The sequence below is a fragment of the Oncorhynchus kisutch genome, linkage group LG4, assembly GCF_002021735.2.
Source record: "Oncorhynchus kisutch isolate 150728-3 linkage group LG4, Okis_V2, whole genome shotgun sequence".
NCBI lineage: Eukaryota > Metazoa > Chordata > Actinopteri > Salmoniformes > Salmonidae > Oncorhynchus > Oncorhynchus kisutch.
The window spans coordinates 12,051,870-12,069,760 of NC_034177.2; the positions used below are offsets into that span (position 1 = coordinate 12,051,870).

Here is a 17,891-nt window from a genome sequence, read left to right on the forward strand (position 1 = left end):
GAACAGAAATACAGTGTAGACATTGTTATTGTTGTAAATGACTATGCCACAACTGTCAGAAAGTGTCCATGATTGAGTCTTTGAATGAAGAGATGGAGATAACACTCCAGTCGCTAGCTGCAGCGAACTGAAAAGAGGAGCGACCCAGGGATATGTGTGTGCTTTGGGGACCTTTAACAGAATGTGACTAGCAGAACTGGTGTTGTATGTGGAGGATGATGACTGCAGTAGGTTTCTCCGATGGGGGGGGGGGGGGGGGCTAAGAGGGTTTTATAAAGGATGAGGGCTTCCGTCTGGCCACTCCACAATAAAGGCCTGATTGGTGGAGTGCTGCAGAGATGGTTCTGGACCTTCTGGAAGGTTCTCCCATTTCCACAGAGGAACTTTGTCAGAGTGACCATCGGGTTCTCGGTCACCTCCCTGACCAAGGCCCTTCTCCCGATTGCTCAGTTTGGCCGGGTGGCCGGCTCTAGGAAGAGTCTCGGTGATTCCAAACTTCTTCCACTGTGTTGTTGGGGACCTTCAATGCTGCAGACATTTTTTGGTACCCTTCCCCTGATCTATGCCTCAACACAATCTTGTCTCGGTGTTCTACGGACAATTCCTTCGCCCTCATGGCTTGGTTTATGCTCTGACATGCACTGTCAACTGTGGGACCTTATATAGACAGGTGTGTGCCTTTCAAAATCATGTCCAATCAATTGAATTTACCACAGGTTGACTCCAATCAAGTTGTAGGACATCTCAAGGATGATCCTTGGAAACAGGATGGACCTGAACATAATTTCGAGTCTCATAGCGAAGCGTCTGAATACATAATAAATAAGGATTTTTATACATTTGCTACAATTTCTAAAAACCTGTTTTTCACTTTGTCATTATGGGTATTGTGTGTAGATTGATGAAGAAAAAGTTATATTTAATCAATTTTAGAATAAGGCTGTAACGTAGCAAAATGTGGAAAAAGTCAGGGGTCTGAATACTTTCCGAATGCACTGTATGAGGCGAAAAGTCGGTCACTCGCTCATTTCTTCAATGACATGGCATCCTCCCAGCAGCTAGCTAACGTTAGGCTCCGCGTTTTTAGCTTGCTAAAAAAAATTGCTAGCTACATAAATTGGTACGCTATCCTAGGGCTGTCAAACTCAATCAGCGCACAAGCCATATTGAACAAAATAGACATAACACATTTGTGTTTACAAAAAACGTGCAACTGCAACTCAAACGGGCCATTGTTTTATTAGAAAAAAATATGGCCCTTTATAATGTCCACTTATCACATTGTATTGGTCACATACACATGTTTAGCAGATGCTACTGCGAAATGTTTGTGTTCCTAGCTCCAACAGTGCAGTAGTATCTAACAATTCACAACAATACACACATCTAAAAGTAAAATAATGGAATTAAGAAATATATACATATTAGATGGAAAAATATTTAAGTCTGATGGCCTTGATATAGATGCTGTTTTTCAGTCTCTCGGTCCCTGCTTTGATGCACCTATACTGACCTCGCCTTCTGGATGGTAGCGGGGTGAACAGGTAGTGGCTCGGGTGGTTGTTGTCCTTGATGATCTTTATGGCCTTCCTGTGACATCAGGTGCTGTAGGTGTCCTGGAAGGCAGGTAGTTTGCCCCTGGTGATGCGTTGGCCAGGCCGCACCACCCTCTGCATGTATCACTGGTGCGGTTGAATACAGCATTGTTGTATGGTGCACTCAATGTATTGTAGTTGAATAGCTAGCCTACTACTCAAATGTTGCTGTAATAGGCCTGCCTACATGTTTCTCCTTTGCATGGCATTTTGTTGCAGGTTTAGTTTTTTGGTTATTCATTGTGATGCTTAAAAGCCAAAGCCAGACCGCAACATTTTATTAACCTAGCTGGGCCTGTGGCATATGTCCGTACACTTTTCCTCCGCTGCGCGCTGTAAACCTGACATAAGAAAGAAGCGTAATTGAAGTTCAATTCACCAATCCGAGCACATCAGGCTGTAATTTCATAAAGTAGATGAATCAACCATTGACTCATTTATACTTGCGTGTGTGTGCCAGCCCTATTAACTACGCTATGACTGACTTTTGATCATTGCCCTTGCTAGTTGGATTGTATTGACATTCCAAGCCTTTAGTTACATTACGACTGACTTGTGATCATTGCCCTTGCTAGTTGGATTGTATTGACATTCCAAGCCTTTAGTTACATTTGTCCGTTTCTGTTCAAAATATTGAGTCATTGAAACTGAACCAGTGCATCCTGAATGGAGGCAGCAAACAATGTACCAGGCCAGCTGTGATTTACAACCTGATAGCAATATTTTTGGGACTACAAAGAAATATATTGGTGAATTATTTAATCATGCTTTGAACTGCATCCATCTATTCTGCCAACAATATCTTAGTGTACGTCATGGAATTTAGAGTTAAATAGATCTTATTTTTAAAACCTCTTATAAAGTTGGTTTTGAAGCATAAACTGGGCATTTGATATTCATGACTGTTCTTATGATAGTCTGTTTGTTTCATAACTGCAAAGTAATTAAAACTCTGTCAGTTCCACTTGAAATGCTTCGTTATTGAATACAATGCTATTTCTTACAAAGCATAGTATTGAGACTTCATGAGAAGATTTTATAAGACTTGAGTGGAGGTGAGAGAGCAGGCTCTGTGGCTTGTGATTTGTGTGTGGGTGTGTGTGTGCATGTGTGTGTGCGTGTGTGTGTGCCAGCCCATTAGTACTTGTAGAAGTCTAAATGTGTCTGACGTTGCCTTCTGAGCATCAAAAAACAGTCCTGTTGGATGGTGATTCACATCACCATTGTAACAGTGAGAGAGAAGCTCATGAAAAATCCCAATGACAGCTGAATGTTCTGCTGAGAGCTCCACTTGAAAGAGCTCAGCTCAGCTCTGCCCAGGGGTCAGCTGAGTTCCATCCTGGGGCTCTCAGGTTGCCTAAGAGGGGCAAGAGACTCCAGTCAGCAGCCCCCTCTGCTCCCCACTGCTCCTCCTGTACTGTAAATCTCTCCTCGCTGTCCTGTCTGTAATGTCTTTCCCAGTGTCCAGAGGAAGTGAGGCGGTGAGGAGAGGACTGCTCCTGGTTTCTGCAGTACTGTTCCCCCAGCTGTGCTCAAGTGGAAGAAGGGCCTGTGTGACAGCTCTTTGAAATGGTTACAAGCTTGATTCATTACCCCCAAATCATCAATCACAGACCTTAAACGGTTTCCCCTTCAGCCCCAACATCTGCTGCCAGACCAGAAAACATTCTACAAATAATGGCTGTGATTTCTTCAATTTCATCGCTCGGCTCAGCGGCGCAGGGGTTCCCTTAGCGTTTGGGGACGGTTCCGGGAGCGTTCTGTGAGGATTCTATATGGGTTTTTTATGTGGGTTCTGAGAGGGTTCTGTGACGGAACTGAGAAATGTTTGATTGTGAGTGTGACGGTTCTAACAAGGATCTGTGATGATTCTGAAAGTGTTCTGTGTGAGTTCTGTCAGGATTCTCTGTGAATTTTAGGGGGTTCTATGAGGGTTCTGAAGGGTTATGTTGGTGTTTGTAGATGACACTTGGGGCATAGCCAGACTTGTAGCCTGTCATAATGACATGGACCTATGGACTTGAAGCAGTTGAAGTTATGTGCACTAGCAGTGTATCCGGAAAAACTATAATTCAGGTCCTAAAAGGAAGAAAGACATTTTCCTGAGTAAGATTGGGCCTATCAAACAAACTTATAACCGACGAGAACTTTTGAATCCGCCTTTCACATCCGTTCTATTAGCCAACGTGCATTCACTGGATAATAAACTGGATGAGTTCCGTTCAAGATTTTCCTACCAACGGGACATTAAAAACTGTAATACCTTATGTTTCACTAAGAAATGGCTGAAATATGTATAATATACAATTGGCTGGGTTTTTTGTGCATCGTCAGGACAGAACAGCTATGTTCGGTAAGACGAGGGCAGGGGGTGTCTGTCTATTTGTCAATAACAGCTGATGCGTGATGTCTAATATTAAGGTAGTCTCCAGGTATTGCTCGACCGGAGGTAGAGTACTTCATGATAAGCTGTAGACCACACTATATACCAAGAGAGTTTTCATCTATATTTTTTGTAGCCGTCTATTTACCACATAAAACGGATGCTGGCACTAATACTACACTCAAGCAAACAAGAAAATTCTCATACAGAAGCGGTGGCCAAGAACTTTAATGCAGGCAAACTTAAATCCGTTTTACCTAATTTCTACAAGAATGTCACATGTGCAACCATAGTGTAAAAAACTCTAGGCCACAGTTTTTTTTATACATTGGCAAAAATTCTAAAAACCTGTTTTGCTTTGTCATTATGGGTTATTGTGTGTAGATTGATGAGGGAAAAAAACAATTTAATCGATTGTAGAATAAGGCTGTAAAGTAACAAAATGTGAAAAATACTTTCCGAAAGTACTGTACATCTTCAACATTTGTTATCGGTTGTCATTTTTGCCTTGTACATTTTAGATGGAGTCCAGTAAGTTCTATTAAATATACAGTTGAAGTCGAAAGTTTACATACACTTAGGTTGTCATTAAAACTCATTTTTCAACCACTCCACAAATGTCTTGTTCAAAATCTATAGTTTTGGCAAGTCGGTTAGGACATCTACTTTGTGCATGACACAAGTCATGACAACACAGCCGTCATATCACTCAGGAAGGAGACACGTTCTGTCTCCTAAAGATGAACGTACTTTGGTGCGAAAAGTGCAAATCAATCCCAGAACAACAGCAAAGGACCTTGTGAAGATGCTGGAGGAAACAGGTGCAAAAGTATCTATATCCACAGTAAAACAAATCCTATATCGAAATAACCTGAAAGTCCGCTCAGCAAGGAAGAAGCCACTGCTCCAAATCCGCCATAAAACAGCCAGACTACGGTTTGCAACTGCACATGGATCGTACTTTTTGGAGAAATGTCCTCTGGTCTTATGAAACAAAAATTGAACTGTTTGGCCATAATGACCATCGTTATGTTTGGAGGAAAAAGGGGGAGGCTTGCAAGCAAAAGACCACCATCCCAACCGTGAAGCATGGGGGTGGCAGCATCATGTTGTGGGGGTGGCAGCATCATGTTGTGGTGGTGCTTTGCTGCAGGAGGGACTGGTGCACTTCACAAAATAGATGGCATCATGAGGGTGGATAATTACGTGGATATATTGAAGCAACATCTCAAGACATCAGTCAGGAACTTAAAGCTTGGTCAGAAATGGGTCTTCCAAATGGACAATGACCCCAAACATATTTCCAAAGTTGTGGTAAAATGGCTTAAGGACAATAAGTCAAGGTATTGGAGTGGCCATCACAAATCTATAGAAGATTTGTGGGCAGAACTGAAAAAGGGTGTGCGAGCAATGAGGCCTACAAACCTGACTCAGTTACACAAGCTCTGTCAGGAGGAATGGGCCAAAATTCACCCAACTTATTGTGGGAAGTTTGTGGAAGGCTACCTGAAACATTTGACCCAAGTGAAACAATTTAAAGATAATGCTACCAAATACTAATTCAGTGTATTGTAAACTTCTGAACCCACTGGGAATGTGATGAAAGAAATAAAAGCTGAAATAAATAATTCTCTCTAACTCTTATTCTGACATTTCACATTCTTAAAATAAAGTGGTGATCCTAACTGACCTAAGACAGGGAATTTTTACTAGGATTAAATGTCAGGAATTGTGAAAAGTTTAAATGTAGTTGGCTAAGGTGTAGGTAAACTTCCGTATTATATTGAACCATTTGTATTTTAGGCACTCAGCACTTTTTAAAGCAGTTTTCCCACCTTTTTTTCCATTCAATTTATTGTATTTTCATCTTCAAATCTTTACTCCCTTTCTCTCTTAAGTGAAGGTGTAGCCCACTTGTTTTCTAGTTTAAGAATTGATACACTCTAGAAGCCAGGTGTTTTTGGGAACGGACATGCTTTATGAAACTTTCCAATTTGTTCAAATCATGTTAAAATGTAATTGTTCTATATACTGACTTGACTGCCTGTACAATCTGAATTATTTTAAAATGTTTGGTAAAGCTGGTCATATCCTTTAGTTCATTCAGACCCATCATTTGACCATCTTTATACAAATCGGACACGGCCCAAACTCCCATCTGTAGCCAATCTCTCCACAATACCAGTCTGTGATTAATGAATATGTGTGAATTACTCCAGTATTTGTTTGAAAGGAGGTGCATAAGGAGATTTCTCATTTTTTTCATACTATTTTAAGATCATTCCAAGAAGCAGATATTTTTGGATGGTCTTTCAGATATTCAGGTAGTATTCCTTATGCTATCAATCTAAGTAGGAAGTGGAGGGACATTTTTTCTTCAATTGCTAAGTAAGAGGGGTGTTATTTTGCTGGGTAATTCCAGTACCACGTTTTTCTTGTTACATATGATATGTAATACGTTTTAATATCTGGAAGTGCCATGCTTCCTTTATATTTTGACTAAATTAATTTCTCTAAGGTGATGTGGGGATTGCTTTGAATTCCATTTAAATGTAGGGATCATTTCATTGATCTTCTTAAAGAAGGATTTCGGTACATTAAGAGGCTTAGTTTGTAGTTGGAGCCATTGTCATGTATATTGTTAACATTCTGAATGTTAAAAAGCGGGAGGACCATCTCACATCGTCTACTTTCATGGAATTCACAATAGCTTCTAGCCTCCTCCTGCCTCTGTAACACCATGGTTTCCTCTTGGATACCCCAAAAATTGGGTTGGAATTACAGAAAGAACCCAGGGCAGTTGAGTTTAAGTCAAAGTTGATGTTCAAATCAAATCGTATTTGCCACATGTGCCGAAAACAGCAGGTGTATTGTGAAACCTTATTGTGAAATGCTTTCTCACAAGTCCTTAACCAACAATGGTGTTTTAAGAAAACGGAGTTAAGAAAATATCTACTAAATAAACTAAAGTAAAACATTTATAAATAATAGTATAAAAAAATATATTACATAAAAAATTAAAATAAACGAACGCTATAAAATAACAATATTGAGCCTATATACAGTGGGTAGTCCGGGTGGCCATTTGATTAATTGTTCAGCAGTTTTCTTACGGCTTGGGAGTAGAAGCTGTTAAGGAGCCTTTCGGACCTAGACTTGGCGCTCCAGTACCGCTTGTCGTGTGGTAGCAGAGAACAGTCTATGACTTGGGTGACTGGAGTCTTTGACAATTTTTTGTGCTCTGACACAGCCTAGTATATACAGTCGTGGCCAAAAGTTTTGAGAATGACACAAATATACATTTTCACAAAGTCTGCTGCCTCAGTTTGTATGATGGCAATTTGCATATACTCCAGAATATTATGAAGAGTGATCAGATGAATTGCAATTCATTGCAAAGGCCCTCTTTGCCATGCAAGTGAACTGAATCCCCCCAAAACATTTCCACTGCATTTCAGCCCTGCCACAAAAGGACCAGCTGACATCATGTCAGTGATTCTCTTGTTAACACAGGTGTGAGTGTTGACGAGGACAAGGCTGGAGATCACTCTGTCATGCTGATTGAGTTCGAATAACAGACTGGAAGCTTCAAAATCTGGGTGGTGCTTGGAATCATTGTTCTTCCTCTGTCAACCATGGTTATCCCCAAGGAAACACGTGTCATCATTGCTTTACACAAAAAGGGCTTCACAGGCAAGGATATTGCTGCCAGTAAGATTGCACCTAAATCAACCATTTATCGGATCATCAAGAACTTCAAGGAGAGCGGTTCAATTGTTGTGAAGAAGGCTTCAGTACTGGTGGTGCCCCGATCCTTCAGGCTTCAGGGTCCAGCAAGCGCCAGAACCGTCTCCTAAAGTTGATTCAGCTGCAGGATCGGGGCACCACCAGTACAGAGCTTGCTCGGGAATGGCAGCAGGCAGGTGTGAGTTTATCTGCACACACAGTGAGGCGAAGACTTTTGGAGGATTGCCTGGAGTGGGCTCACTCACAATTTTGCCTAAGAACACAGCCATGAATAAATAATGGTGCCAACACATCCTCCGAATGCAAGTTCTCCCAACCATCCAGGAACAGTTTGGTGACGAACAATGCCTTTTCCAGCATGATGGAGCACCTTGCCGTAAGGCAAAAGTGATAACTAAGTGACTCGGGGAACAAAACATAGATATTTTGGGTCCATGGCCAGGAAACTCCCCAGACCTTAATCCAATTGAGAACTTGTGGTCAATCCTCAAGAGGAGGGTGGACAAACAAAACCCCCAAAATTCTGACACACTCCAAGCATTGATTATGCAAGAATGGGCTGCCATCAGTCAGGATGTGGCCCAGAAGTTAATTGACAGTATGCCAGGGCGGATTGCAGAGGTCTTGAAAAAGAAGGGTCAACACTGCAAATATTGACTCTTTGCATCAACTTCATGTAATTGTCAATAAAAAACCTTTGACACTTATGAAATGCTTGTAATTATACTTCAGTATTCCATAGTAACATCTGACAAAAATATCTTAAGACACTGAAGCAGAAAACTTTGTGAAATTTGTATTTGTGTCACTCTCAAAACTTTTGGCCACGCCTGTACACTACCAGTCAAAGGTTTGGACACACCTACTCATTCAAGAGTTTTTCTTTATTGTTACTATTTTCTACATTGTAGAATAATAGTGAAGACATCAAAACTATGAAATAACACATATGGAATCATTTAGTAACAAAAAAGTGTTAAACAAATCAATATATTTTATATTTTTCAAAGTAGCTACCCTTTGCCTTGATGACAGCTTTGCACACTCTTGGCATTCTCTCAACCAGCTTCATGAAGTAGTCACCTGGAATACTTTTCCAACAGTCTTGAAGGAGTTCCCACATATGCTGAGCACTTGTTGGCTGCTTTTCCTCCACTCTGCGGTCCGACTCATCCCAAACCATCTCAATTGGGTTGAGGTCTGGTGATTGTGGAGGCCAGGTCACCTGATGCAGCACTCCATCACTCTCCTTGGTAAAATATCCCTTACACAGCCTGGAGGTGTGTTGTGTCATTGTCCTGTTGAAAAACAAATGATAGTCCCACTAAGTGCAAACCAGATGAGATGGCATATCGCTGCAGAATCCTGTTGTAGCCATGCTGGTTAAGTGTGCCTTTGAATTCAAATAAATCACAGACAGTGTCACCAGCAAAGCTCCCCTACACAACCTTTACGGTGGGAAATACACATGCGGAGATCATCCGTTCGCGTACACCGTGTCTCACAAACCCAAGGCGGTTGGAAACAAAAATCTTACATTTAGACTCCAGACAAAAGGACACATTTCGACTGGTCTAATGTTGCTAATGTTGCTCTAATTGCTCGTGTTTCTTGGCCCAAGCAAATCTCTTCTTATTATTGTTGTCCTTTAGTAGTGGTTTCTTTGCAGCAATTCAACCATGAAGGCCTGATTCATGCAGTTGATGTTGAGATGTGTCTGTTACTTGAACTCTGTGAAGCATTTATTTGGGCTGCAATCTTAGGTGCAGTTAACTCTAATGAACTTGTCCTCTGCAGCAGAGGTAGCTCTGAGTCTTCTTTTTCTGTGGCGGTCCTCATGAGAGCCAGTTTCATCATAGAGCTTGATGGTGTTTACAACTGCACTTGAAGAAACTTGAAATGTTACTGCATGATACCATACAAGTTATTTCATAGTTTTGTTGTCTTCACTATTATTCTACAATGAATGAGTAGGTGTTCTAAAACGTTTGACCGGTAGTGTACATTTATTGTTCTTAAAATTATGTTGCAGGACCTTCCATACATGCAACATTTGTATTTAAATTGTTTGTTAGGATGAAATTGTGCAAATAAAAGGAAAGTATTAAAATGTGAATGAGTCAAAATAGGAGAGAGAACAATGGTGTCATGCATTTACATGTGGGTTTTGTTTGTTGTTGTTTGGTTAGTGTGATATGTTGAATGTGTTGTAAAGAAAATATTCATACAAAATCAATAAATGATTAAGGAAATGGAGAGGGGGAGAGGGTTGTCTCTTCATCAACAACAAATAGTGTACTGACTCGAGCGCAGTGGATGTCTCGACCCATTGTTCACCGGTCTTGGAATACCTGATGGTAAAATGTCGACCCTTCATACCTCGCGAGGGAGTGTTCAGCTGTTATCATGACTGTTGTCTACATTCTACCTCAGGACAAGAAATATAACAAGCTGGCATTTAACAAACTGTATGAGGCTATAAACAAGCAGAAAAACGTGCACCCGATGGCTGCCTTTCTTGTTAACGGAGATTTTAATTCAACGTCATTAAGACACGTGATGCCCAACATTCATCAACACGTCTCCTTCGCCACTAGGGGCGATAAAGTCCTAGACCACTGTTACTTCACTCACAAGCAAGCATACAAGGCCATCCCTCGTCCGCCGTTTGGCAAATCGGATCATGACTCCATGCTCATGCTTCCTGTCTACAAGCAGAAGCTCAAACAGGAAGTAACTGTGACTCGCTCTGTTGAGAAATGGACATCAGAATCAGAGATTATGCTACAGGACTGCTTTGCTAGTGTTTATTGGAATATGTTCTGGAGACACTGCCGATAAAATCGACGATTACTAGCCGTCACTAGCTTCATAAGGAAATGCATCAGCGACATTGTCCTCACAGTGAAGGTTCGCTGCCTCCCCAATCAAAGGCCCTGGATTAACACAGAGGTTGGCTCTAAACTAAAGGATAGGGCTACAGCACACAGGGCTATCACAGACAACCCTGAGGCTGTATCTGAAAACAGGAACAAGTACAAAAAGTCCCACTATGACCTCTGTAGAGTCATCAAATGAGAAAAAGGACAATATAGGAATAAGGTGGAATCATATTACACAGGCTCCACCGCCAGCCGCATGTGGAAGGGACTACAGTCTATTACGGATTACAAAGGAAGTCACAGCTGTGATACACCGAATGATGCCTCTCTTCCAGACAAACTCATGCATTTTATGCACACTTTGACAATAACAACACAGTACTGTGCGTGAGGGCACCCGCCGAACCAGAGGACTGGGTGATCTCGATCTCCGAGGACAACGTGAGTAAGGTCTTTAATCAGATCAACACTCGCAAGGCCACAGGGCCGAACAATATTCCAGGGCGTGTTCTCAGAGCATACGCAAATCAACTGGCAGGCATATTCACGGTAATTTCAACCTCTCCTTGTCCCCGTCTGTAATCCCCAGATGTCTCAAGCTGACCACCATCATTCCTGTTCCCAAGAATTCCATGGCTTCATGCCACAATGACTACCGCCCTGTAGCACTCACATCTGTAATCATGAAGTGCTTTGAGAGGCTGGTTATGGCACACGTTAACTCCACAATCCCAGACACCCTAGACCCACTCCAATTTGCATACCGCCCCAACAGATCCATAGACGACGCAATCTCAATTGTACTCCACAGTGCCCTCAACCACCTAGATAAGAGGAATAGCTATGTGAGAATGCTGTTCATTGACTACAGCTCAGCGTTCAACACCATTGTCCCATCCAAGTTCATCAACAAGCTTAGGACCCTGGGACTGAACACATCGCTATGCAACTGAACCTGGACATCCTGACAGGCCGACCCCAGGTGGTGAGGGTAGGCAACACCCCCTCCGTCATGCTGACACTCAACACAGGGCCCCACAGGGATGTGTGCTTAGTCCTCTCCTGCACTCCCTGTTCACCCATGACTACATGGCCACGCATGACTCCAACACCATCATCAAATTTTCTGACGACACATCGGTGAAAGGCCTGATCACCGGCAACGATGAGACAGCCTTAAGGGAGGAGATGCACACTCACAGGACTCTACACACTCACGCACTGTCAGCTCTAGAAGTGTTACTCACTGCCAGCTCTAGAAGTGTTACTCACTGCCAGCTCTAGAAGTGTTACTCACTGTCAGCTCTAGAAGTGTTACTCACTGTCAGCTCTAGAAGTGTTACTCACTGTCAGCTCTAGAAGTGTTACTCACTGCCAGCTCTAGAAGTGTTACTCACTGCCAGCTCTAGAAGTGTTACTCACTGTCAGCTCTAGAAGTGTTACTCACTGTCAGCTCTAGAAGTGTTACTCACTGTCAGCTCTAGAAGTGTTACTCACTGTCAGCTCTAGAAGTGTTACTCACTGTCAGCTCTAGAAGTGTTACTCACTGTCAGCTCTAGAAGTGTTACTCACTGTCAGCTCTAGAAGTGTTACTCACTGTCAGATCTAGAAGTGTTACTCACTGCCAGCTCTAGAAGTGTTACTCACTGTCAGCTCTAGAAGTGTTACTCACTGTCAGCTCTAGAAGTGTTACTCACTGTCAGCTCTAGAAGTGTTACTCACTGTCAGCTCTAGAAGTGTTACTCACTGTCAGCTCTAGAAGTGTTACTCACTGTCAGCTCTAGAAGTGTTACTCACTGCCAGCTCTAGAAGTGTTACTCACTGTCAGCTCTAGAAGTGTTACTCACTGTCAGCTCTAGAAGTGTTACTCACTGTCAGCTCTAGAAGTGTTACTCACTGTCAGCTCTAAAAGTGTTACTCACTGTCAGCTCTAGAAGTGTTACTCACTGTCAGCTCTAGAAGTGTTACTCACTGTCAGCTCTAGAAGTGTTACTCACTGCCAGCTCTAAAAGTGTTAACATCGTAGTGTCTCCCTACATTGCCAATCCTGCTGACTATCCTCCTTCAGAGAACAAAGTCCAACACATGCGAAGGAGAATACTCATCACTTCTTCTTCAACCCCAACAAACACAGCATACTCGAACGCCTCTTAATCAACTAATACAGCCACACCAACACAACAGCTCTTGCCTAGAAACCATCTGCAACACATCCACTCAAGGCAGAGGGAAGGAAAGAAGCCAAGATTGAAAGAATCGATTCAATAATCAAAGACAACTTGAGCTTTTATAGTCCCCCCAGTAAGCGTGCATTGTGTTCCCGTAACAATAAGAGAGAACGATGGGGCGTCTGGATTGGACTATCTGAGCAAACAATGGCAGATGTGTCCATAAATTGTGAACAGTGCAGGGCATCTCTCCTTTCCTCCATAGTACCACTATATTTCTTCCTGGTCATGAACCTCTCTTTCACAAGTCACTGGCTTACTACTATAGTCTATATGATCTCAGAGATTTCCAAATTTAATAAAAAAGTAAGCACTTTTTGAACGTGAATCGAAGGTCAGTTTTATTTGCAAATCACAATTGTTCGTTTTTTGCAGATGTTCTTTATTAATATTGTACATCTCATTTTGATTTACACCCAGTCCTTTTCAAATAGAAAATACTTTGAGGGAAAGTGGAGCTAACATTTTCCTGTAAAACACAGAGGACTTGTTTCTAAACCGAATCAGGTCTAATTAATGAGTATCAGTATCAAATTCAGCATGAGATTGAGTTTAACACACTCAGGCCAATATTGTCTTCATAACAGGAAATCAGTGCTGGGACAGTGTCTGCCATCATTTCAAATGTCAAAGTTTACTGTAGTATGAAAGATACAGTTGGAAGTCGGAAGTTTACATACACTTAGGTTGGAGACATAAAACTCGTTTTTCAACCACTCCGCAAATTTCTTGTTAACAAACTATAGTTTTGGCAAGTCGGTTAGGACATCTACTTTGTGCATGACACAAGTAATGTTTTCAACAATTGTTTACATATTATTTCACTTATAATTCACTGTATCACAATTCCAGTGGGTCAGAAGTTTAATTACACTAAGTTGACTTTACCTTTAAACAGCTTAGAAAATTCCAGAAAATTATGTCATGGCTTTAAAAGCTTCTGATAGGCTAATTGACATAATTGGAGGTGTACCTGGAGGTGTACCTGTGGATGCATCTCAAGGCCAACCTTCAAACTCAGTGCCTCTTTGCTTGACATTATGGTAAAATCAAAATAAATCAGCTCATTGGGAGCAATTTCCAAAAGCCTGAAGGTACCACGTTCATCTGTACAAACAATACTACGCAAGTATAAACACCATGGGACCACGCAGCCGTCATACCGCTCAGGAAGGAGACACGTTCTGTCTCCTAGAGATGAATGTACTTTGGTGCGAAAAGTGCAAATCAATCCCAGAACAACAGCAAAGGACCTTGTGAAGATGCTGGAGAAAACAGGTACAAAAGTATCTATATCCACAGTAAAACGAGTCCTGAAAGTCCGCTCAGCAAGGAAGAAGCCACTGCTCTAAAACCGCCATAAAAAAGCCAGACTACGGTTTGCAACTGCACATGGGGACAAAGATCATACTTTTTGGAGAAATGTCCACTGGTCTGATTAAACAAAAACAGAACTGTTTGGCCATAATGACCATCGTTATGTTTGGAGGAAAAAGGGGGAGGCTTGCAAGCCAAAGAACACCATCCCAACCGTGAAGCATGGGGGTGGCAGCATCATGTTGTGGGGGTGCTTTGCTGCAGGAGGGACAAGTGCACTTCACAAAATAGATGGCATCATGGAAAATGACGTGGATATATTGTAGCAACATCTCAAGACATCAGTCAGGAATTTAAAGCTTGGTTGCAAATGGGTCTTCCAAATGGACAATGACCCCAAGCATACTTCCAAAGTTGTGGCAATATGGCTTAAGGACAACAAAGTCAAGGTATTGGAGTGGCAATCACAAAGCCCTGACCTCAATCCTATAGAAAATTTGTTGGCAGAACTGAAAAAGAGTGTGCGAGCAAGGAGGCCTACAAACCTGACTCAGTTACACAAGCTCTGTCAGGAGGAATGGGCCAAAATTCACCCAACTTATTGTGGGAAGCTTGTGGAAGGCTACCCGAAACGTTTGACCCAAGTTAAACAATTGAAAGGAAATCCTACCAAATATTAATTGAGTGTATGTAAACTTCTGAACCCACTGGGAATGTGATGAAAGAAATAAAAGCTGAAATAAATAATTCTCTCTACTTTTATTCTGACATTTCACATTCTTAAAATAAAGTGGTGATCCTAACTGACCTAAGACAGGGAATTCTTACAGGGTTTAAATGTCAGGAATTGTGAAAAACTGAGTTCACATGTATTTGGCTAAGGTGTATGGAAACTTCCGACTTCAACTGTAGATCAGTGTGTTGATGGATTGGTCATATATGGGGTTAAAGGTCAGAGTAGAATGAAGGTGCACCTACACACTGATCTAGGGTCAGTTTCATTTCCCTCCTTAATGATTACGGATAAGAATTGGAAAGGGTAAGCTGATCCTAAATCTTCCACTACAGGCAAATTCTACCTGAAGTATTAGGATTTGGGGTTAAAGGTTAGAGGCCAGGGGTTAGTGGTTAGGGGGTAGAGTGACCTCCGGTGTGCACCTGTGAAGATGTCTTGTCCCAGTCCAAGGGAGCGGCCGTCTTTCCCGTTGAACAGGTGCTGCTGAGCGGGGGTAGGGCAGTTAAGGTGCTGGTGCTGGGAGGGGGCGGAGCCCTGCAAGTGCTGCACCGACAGACACTCACTCAGGACGTCCTGCTCCAGGTGGGGGAACGGCCTCAGCTGTCAATCAAACAGAGAGACAGGGTTACTGTACAATACAAGTGGTCACGAAGACAAAGTGAACCAAATGAAAATACAATTGAGCGGGAGCAGTGCCATCATTGGATGTTGGAGTGGAAGAGAGATGATTTGCTTTTCCTTTGAGTCATGCATGAATTTCAATGTTTGTTTGGACATCTTGCATACCAATGTAAAGCCAAGACGTGAAAAGTGAAAACCTGTCTCTCTGCCAATGGTATCTGGGCACGCGAACACACATTAAACTGCAGTCTATCATGTGGGGTGGAATTGGGGCAGAATGCGTGGGAACAGAGGTCCCAAAGTGCAATCATTATTTTGACATGTCAAAATTCTGGAATTCTGAGCTGAATTCCTGCATTCCCACTGATTTTAGTCAGTTACCAATCTAAGTCTAAATTCTAATCCCACCCCTGGGTTTATGTAGCTAGCAGTGGTCTCAAGGTAATATACATCAAAATGATAGGTAGTCTGTCAAATAGATCAGTTTTACTCTGTTCTATACATCAGCACAGTGAGTTACACTGTCGTAAAATGTTATAGTGGACTGTAGTACACCCCAAGCCAGAGCATTGCAGGAATCCTAAAAACCATGTCGTTCCCTTTCCTCTGCAGATGTACCTTTACATTTGAGGTGATGTCAGATGTACCATTAGATCTGAGGTAATGTTAGATGTTTCATTAGATCTGAGGTAATGTCAGATGTTTCATTAGATCTGAGGTAATGTTAGATGTTTCATTAGATCTGAGGTAATGTTAGATGTTTCATTAGATCTGAGGTAATGTTAGATGTTTCATTAGATCTGAGGTAATGTTAGATGTTGCATTAGATCTGAGGTAATGTTAGATGTTTCATTAGATCTGAGGTAATGTCAAATGTTGCATTAGATCCGAGGTAATGTTAGATGTTTTATTAGATCTGAGGTAATGTCAGATGTACCTTTAGAGCTGAGGTAACGTCAGGATGTTAACATCAAGGTTTGTCATACGGAATAACTGATTTTATGCTGAAGGACAAGGCCAATCTGCTGTGTCTGGACAGTGACTGGAGTGAAGGGATAGGTGAGACGTTTATCCCTCTAACCAGAATGATTAGTTGATTAGCCCACAGTGCTAACTAATTTAGGTTTGTGGGTTTGATCCCTAATTACGCTATAGATTTCTACACATAAGCTACACTAAACTACACTGAATGTCAGTCTCTCACATTGTGTTAGGGCATATGCTAAATGTGTATTTTTATTTTACCTTTATTTAACTAGACAAGTCAGTTAAGAACAAATTCTTATTTTCAATGACGGCCTAGGAACAGTGACTGTAATGTACTGTAACGTCAACCTTCTACCGGGACATTGACGCTGTAGATCTGCCAGAAGGAGCTGACATCAGTAACATAAGGAATATGGTATAAAAAATAGCCATTTGTGTAAACTGGCCAACAAGCACAACAGTCTTTAATAAAGCAGTGCATCAGTTAATTACTAGTGACATCTCAAACACAGAGACTTAAAGGAAATAGCAGGCTTAGAGGCCAGCTTCACAACCACAGGCAGCCCTCTTATTAGGACCAGGAGAAAGAGAGGATCAGGACAACCAATCCAACCATCTATCATTCTATTCATCCCTCTGTCCATCCGTTATCTCGTTTACAGGTTGGACACACCCACGAAGCAAGCCAACAGGATGGATACGTGGTTGGAAGTGTGCGATACCTCACACAAAGATATCCTAACTGATTAGTATGCCAGGGCTGCCATGGAATTCAGGATGGATTGAATAGCCAGTCTGGATTTGATATTTGACTTGGCGCGAGGTATTTATTAGACATTTGTTAGATATCCGAGTGCAGATGGATTGCTGTCTTTACATATCACTGATCAATTCGACAATCATTAGTTAAATTATCATTTGAACACGTCGTGATTGGATACACTTCCTTACAAGCGCCTTGCAACAATTCATCAAGTCGAATTGGGCCTCCGCCTTTCAAAACATGACATAATTCATTTTTTTTCTGCTCCGAGATGGAGTGAGAAGGTTTGTTTGACATTTGTCCACAGCATCTGGACACTATTCTGCTCTAGCTACAGCATATTAACAATGGTATAAGCCTCACATGTGTTTCCGTTTTACAGCTAAGCAAAGGAACACATCATTCAGGCCCGGCCGACGACATTCAGGCCCTTTAAACAACAATGAGACTATTCTCCCTCTCTCCATTCTCCCCATATTTATCAGCAGAAGAATGTGATGTGGACCATGAACACGATGTGGTCAAACCTGATCTATTGTCCAGGAATTTCAAAGGTTTTCAAAGGCTAAACTAAATGAATCCAACTGTATGGAGCTGTGATGAAGAATAAGCACAAGATGATTACACCACGA

The 17,891-nt window shown here is 41.8% G+C and overlaps 1 protein-coding gene across 1 annotated transcript in view; it reads right to left on the reverse strand.

Annotated features, from left to right (window-relative positions):
• Positions 1–17,891, reverse strand: part of LOC109888516 (zinc finger protein GLIS1) — a 162,470-nt gene that overhangs the window by 22,184 nt on the left and 122,395 nt on the right. Inside the window, exon 7 of the mRNA XM_031822432.1 lies at positions 15,311–15,488. Coding sequence (XP_031678292.1) covers positions 15,311–15,488 — 178 coding nt within the window. The remainder of the gene's footprint in view (positions 1–15,310; positions 15,489–17,891) is intronic.